General features: G+C 39.3%; 2 protein-coding genes and 1 non-coding gene across 3 annotated transcripts; 1 reads left to right on the forward strand and 2 right to left on the reverse strand.

The window, feature by feature from the left end:
• Positions 1 to 2,177: 2,177 nt before the first annotated feature.
• On the reverse strand, positions 2,178 to 3,113 carry LOC114820727 (uncharacterized). Its single transcript, XM_070811265.1, has one exon. The coding sequence runs from the start codon at positions 3,111 to 3,113 to the stop codon at positions 2,178 to 2,180; it is 936 nt and encodes a 311-aa protein (XP_070667366.1).
• Positions 3,114 to 3,521: 408 nt separating this feature from the next.
• Positions 3,522 to 7,942, reverse strand: LOC139187696 (uncharacterized). The gene has a single exon (XM_070811180.1). It carries the CDS (start codon positions 7,701 to 7,703, stop codon positions 3,645 to 3,647), a length of 4,059 nt encoding a protein of 1,352 aa, XP_070667281.1. The 5' UTR covers positions 7,704 to 7,942; the 3' UTR covers positions 3,522 to 3,644.
• Positions 7,015 to 7,121, forward strand: LOC114820794 (small nucleolar RNA R71). Its single transcript, XR_003768272.1, has one exon. It is a non-coding gene; the product is annotated as a small nucleolar RNA R71 (small nucleolar RNA).
• Positions 7,943 to 8,725: the final 783 nt, after the last annotated feature.

Below are 8,725 nucleotides of genomic sequence, written 5' to 3' on the forward strand. Positions count from 1 at the left end.
CTGCAAAAGCTACATCACCCATCAAATTCACATGTCATTATAATACACATGCTCCATCCATCTTTCTACATAAATGAACTCCCAAAAGCACAACCCATGTAATACTTTCTCAAAACAATAAGGAATCAATTTTTGTGTATGGGCTCAACTCCAATATTGGAGCAAGGTAAAGAGATGTGGCTAACAAAGAAATGGTTTAGTTAAAGGCTCAATGGGCTACTACGGATAAACATAGCATATAAGGTAGGCATGAAAGGCTCAAACGATCCAAAGATGGCCTATATCACTTCCAAGTTATTACATGAATTGAGTAATGAATCGAGTAGTATAAAGCAAGTTCTAGAGATACATGTACAGTGAGATCATACGCACAAGAAGGAATGAGATTGATGCATAATGGTTCAATCATGTATAGGCTCAAAAACTCACAAGGTTTACATAATCTCACATGATTCACATATGAAACGCTAAATCATGCTCAAGTTTCACATTGACAAGACTAGGCACATTTATTTTTCAAGTTGATTTCTGGAAATCACAGTTAACACAAAGACAACGAAAAGAACTTAGACTTCTTGAAAGTAAGAAGGAAATTAAATCAAATCTCATCATTGAATTGAGAAGTAGCTACAAACAACAATAAAAATGCAAAAACTTTTTTTTTTTTTTTTATTTTTAAAATTTAATAAATAAACTAACGAAATATATTTCCACCCCCAAACTTAATTATAGCATTGTCCCCAATGATAATGAAAGGAATTTTTTAACAATAAGACATAAAAATGGAAGGAAAGAAATATAAAATGAAATAAAGACACAAAAAGAAAAGGAAAGAACACACCAATTTGTGTAAGCGAGGAGAGCAGTAGTGTGAGAGATGCTGACACGTCTGGAAAAGCAGATTCCTCTCCGATTTCCGAGCTTGCCTCTTCGAAATCTGAGCTCCGTCGAGTGCAGAGGTTGCATGTGACGAGTACGGACAAATCTGGAACAAAGGATGACCCGTGGTTTCTGAGCAAGCTCAGCTTTTGAGAAAGCTAGCGATTCTTTTGATTTTTTTAGTTGGCCTCTTCGAAATTTGGAATTGCCTCTTCGATCACCGAAATCCCATCGCGTGCTGATTTTTATAGAGGTATGCAGGACGTTCAAAGCACACTTGAATTTCTGCCTTCAAAAACTCCCTCTTTGCATTTCTACGATCTTGACTTGTTCGACCTCTTCTTTCTTTAACACCTCTGAAAAATGTCTGGCCCTTCCGACCGTCGTTTTGACTTGAATCTTGGTGAAGAGGCAGCTCCGCCTTCACCAGATAACATATGGCGCCCATCCTTCATATCCCCTACCGGTCCCCTTACCGTGGGGGATTCGGTGATGAAAAATGATATGACAGCTGCGGTGGTGGCCCGGAACCTTGTCACTCCTAGAGATAACAGACTGCTCTCTAGACGATCTGATGAGTTGGCTGTGAAGGAGTCTCTGGCACTTAGCGTGCAGTGTGCGGGTTCTGTGTCTAACATGGCCCAACGCCTCTTTGCTCGAACCCGTCAAGTTGAGTCGTTGGCGGCTGAAGTAATGAGTCTCAAAGAGGAGATTAGAGGACTCAAGCATGAAAATAAACAATTGCACAAGCTTGCACACAACTATGCCACAACCATGAAGAGGAAAATTGACCAGATACATGAACCTGATGGTCAGATTTTACTTGATCATCGGAGGTTTGTGGGTTTATTCCAACAGCATCTGCCTTCGTCTTCTGGGGCGGCACCGCGTAGTGAAGCTCCAACTGATCAACCTCCGATACCTCCTCCTTCTGTGGCCCCGCCGACTGCTGAGGCCCTGCCGACTACTGAAGCTCCTCCTTCGCAGCCTATGTGAAAGCTCCTCATTCGAAGCTTATTTTTTTTATTTATCTGCTCAATGTTCCTTTCCCTTTTTTTTTTATGAATGAAAAAGAAAAAAAAAATGTTGCAAGAAGTTGTGGTAGAGATTGCAAAATCATTACCTGCATAAAGGAACACAAGTAGGACTTAAACACAAAAACCAAAAAAACAAGAGAAAAACAGAACAAGAACATTTAAAATTATTCAAAATAAAAATGAAAGATAGAAAGCTTGGGTTGCCTCCCAAGAAGCGCTTTAGTTACTGTCTAGAGCTAGACATTCTGTTGGCAGCTTGATTCAAATAACAGGTTCCTTCAAAGTGATGGAATCCTTAGCAAGATCATATGGAGACTCCTTGTATAACTTCAAGCGATGTCCATTAACTTTGAAGACAAAACCAGTTTGCATGTTTTGGATATCCACAGCCCTATGAAGATGAACCTGTACAACAAGATATGGACCATTCCAACGTGATTTGAGCTTTCCTGGGAATAGTTTCAATCTTGAATTAAAAAGTAAAACCTTCTGGCCCGGTTGAAACTCTTTACGAAGGATGTGAGCATCATGAAATTTCTTGGTCTTATCCTTGTAAATCCTTGCATTCTCATAAGCATCATTCCTTATTTCTTCAAGTTCATTCAACTGCAACTTCCGCTTCTCTCCCGCTGCTTGGTAGTCAAAATTGAGATGCTTAATGGCCCAATATGCCTTGTGCTCAAGTTCCATAGGTAGATGGCAAGCTTTCCCATACACCAAACGAAAAGGAGACATCCCAATTGGTGTCTTATAAGCTGTCCTATATGCCCACAAAGCATCTGTAAGCTTTAAACTCCAATCCTTTCGAGATGAACTAACAGTTTTCTCAAGAATCCTCTTGAGCTCCCGATTAGATACTTCAACTTGTCCAGATGTCTGTGGATGGTATGGAGTGGCTATGCGATGGTGAATATGATACTTGGCACAAAGGGTAGCCATGGTGCGGTTTAAGAAATGCGTACCTTCGTCACTGATGATAGCACGAGGTACTCCAAATCGGGGAAAAATAGTATTCTGCAAGAAACCTAACACCACAGAACTTTTGCATGTTGGAGAAGCTATTGCCTCCACCCACTTAGAAACATAATCAACCGCCACCAAGATGTAGAGATTGCCATGTGAAGAAGGGAAAGGTCCCATGAAGTCTATACCCCAAACATCAAATAATTCAATCACCAAAATACTTTGTTGGGGCATCTCATTTCTTTGAGAAAGATTTCCAACTCGTTGACACTTATCACAAGCCTGGCAGCATAGGTATGCATCTTTGAATAACGATGGCCAAAAGAAACCACTCTGTAAGATCTTGGCCGCTGTCCTTCTTGGTCCAAAATGACCACCACATGCATAGTGGTGAGCAAACTTCAAAATGCTTTCTTGTTCTTCTAAGGGGACACACCGACGAATGATTTGATCTTGGCAATGCTTGAAAAGGTATGGCTCATCCCAAAAGTAGTGTTTTACAGTGGAGAGAAATTTCTTCCTTTGTTGGTAACTGAACTCTGATGGTATTTCTCCAGAAGCCAAATAATTTGCGATGTCAGCATACCATGGTACTTGATGAGTAACTGCTAGAAGTTGCTCGTCTGGAAAGCTCTCTTGCAGGGGCAATGAATCTGCCTCATCAGTGCTTGCATTTACTAATCTTGAGAGATGATCCGCCACAACATTTTCACGTCCCTTTTTATCTAGGATCTCCAAATCAAACTCTTGCAAGAGAAGGACTCATCAAAGCAATCGTGGTTTGGCCTGTTTTTTAGACAATAAGTATTTGAGAGCAGAATGATCAGAATACACAATGACTTTAGCACCAACTAAGTACGATCGAAACTTTTCAAGAGCAAATACCACTGCAAGTAATTCTTTTTCTGTAGTGGCATAATTCAGCTGAGCATCATTCAAAGTGCGGCTGGCATAATATATAACATGGGGGAGCTTGTCACGTCGCTGACCAAGAACAGCACCCACAGCGTAATCGGAAGCATCGCACATGAGCTCAAAAGGAAGGGTCCAATCTGGAGCTGTTATAATTGGGGCTGATGTGAGAAGATCCTTCAATTTGTTGAAAGCATCATGACAATCTGCATTAAAATCAAAACAAGCATCTTTAGCAAGTAAATTACAAAGAGGACGACTAATTTTGGAAAAATCCTTGATGAATCTTCGATAAAAACCAGCATGTCCCAAGAAAGATCTCACATTCTTCACAGAAGTTGGTGGTGGTAATTTGACGATCACCTCAATCTTTGCCTTGTCGACCTCTATTCCTTTGCTTGAAATTAGATGTCCTAGCACAATGCCATGCTTAACCATAAAATGGCATTTCTCCCAATTTAACACAAGATTAGTCTCCCTGCATCTTTCCAAAACCAAAGACAAGTTATCCAAACATATATCAAAAGAATTACCAAAAACAGAAAAGTCATCCATAAAAACCTCAACAATATTTTCAACCATTCCAGAAAAAATACTCATCATGCATCGTTGGAAAGTGGCAGGGGCATTGCACAATCCAAATGGCATTCGTTTGTATGCAAATGTACCAAAAGCGCATGTAAATGTTGTCTTCTCTTGATCCTCAGGGGCAATTGGAATTTGGTTGTACCCTGAATACCCATCTAAGAAACAATAGAAAGAATGACCAGCTAGTCTCTCGAGCATCTGATCAATGAATGGCAGCGGAAAATGATCCTTTCTAGTGCTGTTATTGGGCTTTCTATAGTCAACACACATTCGCCATCCGGTGGTCATCCTTGTAGGCACAAGCTCGTTGTTATCATTCTTCACCACAGTAATACCAGTTTTCTTTGGAACCACCTGAGTCGGGCTCACCCATTTGCTATCCGAGATTGGATAAATGATACCTGCATCGAGTAACTTCATCACCTCAACTCTTACGACTTCCTTCATGATCGGATTTAGACGTCTTTGAGCTTCAACAGTTGGTTTAGTCCCAGCCTCCATAAAAATCCTATGCATGCACAAAGCTGGACTAATGCCTTTTATGTCAGCAAGTGTCCACCCCAGAGCATCTTGATACTTGCGAAGAACTCTTAGTAATTTGTCTTCCTCCGTGTCATTAAGATTAGCAGCAATAATAACAAGTAAGGTCTCATTCACCCCGAGATGAGCATACTTGAGGTGGCTCGGCAGTAGCTTGAGCTCTAACTTCGGAGCTTGCTCACTTGAAGGAAGAAGGGGCTGCTTAGGTTCTCCAAGGCTTTCATAAACATGTCGCCACTTTGGATTATGAATTGGTGCACTATCCAATGCAGCGATGACGTCCACCACATTTTCTTCCATAGATAAAGTAGCATCATGGTTGGTGAGGCAAGTTAACAGATCATCATTAGATGATCGTGAGGCAAAGTTTGCATGCACAATCCCATCCAAAACATCAACACGAAAACACTCTTCAGGTTCGAAAGGACGCTTGACAGCTTCAAAAAGTTTGAATACAACTGACTCTCCTTGCACTCTTAAGGTTAAAGTACCTGCTTCCATATCAATAAGTGTCCGGGCGGTGGCCATGAATGGTCGGCCTAAAATGAGAGGCACTTCCTTGTCTTCCTCCATGTCAAGTACAAAGAAATCAGCTGGGAGATAGAATTTATCCACCTTAATAATCACATCTTCCAAAATACCCAAAGGATAGGTCACGGACCTATCTGCCAATTGAAGACTCACAGATGTGGGCTTGAGTTCTCCTTCACCTAATTTTTGAAAAACAGAATAAGGCATAAGGTTAACACTTGCTCCTAAATCAATCAATACTTTATGAAAATCAAGACTACCAATAGTACAAGAGATAGTGAAACTCCCCGGATCTTTCTTCTTGGGTGGTAGCTTATGTAAGATGACAGCACTGCATTGCTCAGATAAAATCACCTTCTCGTATTCCAAGAACTTTTTCTTTTTAGAACATAGCTCCTTCAGAAATTTGGCATATGATGGGATCTGTTTAATAGCATCTAATAGAGGCAAATTAATTTGAACCTTAGCCAACGTCTTCATGAATTCAATGCATTGTTGATCCTTGGAACATTGTTGCTGCCTTTGTGGAAATGGCAAAGGTGGCTTGTATGGTGGCTTGTCAGAAGGTGCAAATAAAATACCAAGGCCTTTTTCCTTGTTTGCATCAGAGTTGCGTCGAGATTGCACATTGTCACTTGCACTAGGATCTGGAATACTTGCTTCAGAAATAGCCTCTGACCGAGACTTTGCAGCTAATGGTGCACTTTCAGTAAGCTCTTCTTCTTCCACTTCGGCTTCATGGTGCTCCACTTCTCTGTTGTCATAGCTCTTGCCACTTTTCAATGTCCGTATTACTTTGCAATGCTCCATCCCTCTTGGATTTTGCTCAGATTGGCTTGGAAACTTTCCTTTCTCTCTTTCATTGAACATGGTAGCAAGTTGTCCAACTTGAGTCTCCAAATTCCCCACTGATGCCGTGAGATTCTGAATGCTAGTTTGTGTGGATTGGACAAAACTGTTGGTGCTAGTAGAGAGAGCGGACATATGTTGAGCTAGCTGTGACATTTGGTCTTCAAGAGATGGTTTCTTAGTCTCACTAGTTGATTGGTAAGACTGTTGGTATTGACGTGGCTGTTGGTTGCCACCCCAACTGAGATTGGGATGGTTCTTCCACCCAGGATTATATGTATTGGAATAAGGGTCACTTCTGGGTCTAGTGAAATTATTCACCATATTCACATGCTCTTGCACAAGCTCAGGATAGCTATCCTTGTTGGGGCATTGAGTGATGTCATGAGTTGTTGCACTACAAATGATGCACGCTTCTTGGGCATTGGGCATGGAAGATACCTGCATTAAGGCAGCAAATTTGGCATTAAAATTATTTTCCATTTTAGCAATTTGAGCTGAAACATTAGGATAACTGTGAGAAATCTCAAAAACTCCCCTCTTTTGTGTTTGTTCTTCTGTCCATTGTTGGGATTCAGAAGCCATCATATCAAACAACTCAAATGCTTCCCTTGCTGATTTTGACATTAATGACCCTCCAGCAGATGCATTCACGTGACTCTTGGTGGTGGCATTGAGACCATCATAAAATATGTTCATTTGAAGGTTAGAATCAAACCCAGCATGAGGACATTTTGTGTACATCTCATTATACCGTTCCCAAGCTTCATGGAAAGACTCGTTCGGCTTTTGAGCGAAAGCCAATATCTCTTTCTTGAGTGCAAGCGTCTTGGAAGAAGGAAAAAACTTATTGAGAAATTTGTCTTGCAATTCTATCCATGTTGTAATGCTATTGGCAGGCAGAGAATGCAGCCATGCCTTGGCTTTGTCCTTCAAAGAGAACGGGAACAAACGTAACTTGATAGCTTCAGAAGAGAAACCTCTGATTATGGTGTTGTCACATGCCTCAATAAAATCAACCAAATGCATGTTGGGATCACTGTTTGGCAACCCATGAAAGGAGGGCAATATGTTGAGGATGTGAGGTTTGATTTCAAAGGATGTCCCATCTTCCACATCTGGATATATAATGCACCTCGGCACTGCATTGATTCTCGCCGCCAATGAATTCCTTAAAGGTTGACCTGCTGCAGGTAAGGCTAGGGCCATGTGTGCAACTGGTATCAAAGGTTGGAAAATAGATGTGCCGCTCTCAGGATCACGGAACAAATCCTTAAGAAAAGTATCACCAAGGTTGGAATCTTGTGCTAAATATTTTTCTCTAGCTAACTTCCTTGCACTTCTCTCTGGTTCAGGGTCATAAGGAATAAGCACTTGATTCTTGGACCTTGTTCCAATCACCATATACTACACCTGAACAAACAATAGAAATATTAAGCCACAATAAAAAATAAAAGTAAAATAAAATAAAACTTAACAGAAACTAACTAAACAACAAAAACAAAAAGAAAAAGAAAGTAAGTAAACCTAGATGAATTAAAAACACAAATTATGCAAATTGGCAACCACTAGTTAATTAAACGAAAACAAAAATCTCACACCACACATCCACTACACTTAATAAAAGATCAAAACTCACTAAATTAATAGCTGTTTTTTTTTTTTTTAATTTTAAATAATTTTTTTTTTTTTAACTTTAATATAATAATTTTTTTTTTTTTAATAATATGTGGTTTAAAACAGAAATTTGTGAAAGGGATACATAAACAGATTTCTAACGCAAATATACAACATTATTACGGTACCAAAGTTAATCAAGAAGGATTCTTTAAATAATTTTTTTTTTTTTAAATTAATTTTTTTTTAATGATTAATAAAAATAAGACATAAACATAAGTATAAGAAAAATAAACACAAAAACTCGGGAACTGTTGGCACAGTCCCCGGCAACGGCGCCAATTTCTTGATAGTGATTTTACCACTTGTAAAACAAAGGGTTAAACCATAGAAAATTCTTGCAAGAGAACAAGTGTTTGTAGTATAGAATGGCTCAAGCAAGGTCGATCTCCTCAGGGACTGATATAAACAATTTACGAGTTTTTGTGTATTTAACTTATTTAACTCTAAGAATTACACTAATTTGACGAAACTAAATATTACTGGGTGTGAATTAAACAAATATCTAAAATAGGAATTGATTTATAGGAATAATGATTCAACTTAAACAAAACAAGCAAATAAGGAAATTCAAGATAAAATAAATGATTGAAGAAAAATAAATTGACAATATGCTAGAGTTCAACCTTTACCAACAACACTTCTACGTAGCTATTCCAATTGCTTAAATAATTGAAAACACACATGCTTTGAAGGTTGGATTTTCCTTGTGTATATTTTACTTGTGACATTCAAGCTAAAACGCATAC

Source organism: Malus domestica, chromosome 13 (assembly GCF_042453785.1).
Source record: "Malus domestica chromosome 13, GDT2T_hap1".
Classification (NCBI taxonomy): Eukaryota; Viridiplantae; Streptophyta; class Magnoliopsida; order Rosales; family Rosaceae; genus Malus; species Malus domestica.

Bases quoted from the DNA above. Each gene is read 5' to 3' on its own strand.
- LOC114820727 (XM_070811265.1), bottom strand. From the start codon at position 3,113: ATGCCCCAACAAAGTATTTTGGTGATTGAATTATTTGATGTTTGGGGT.
- LOC139187696 (XM_070811180.1), bottom strand. From the start codon at position 7,703: ATGGTGATTGGAACAAGGTCCAAGAATCAAGTGCTTATTCCTTATGAC.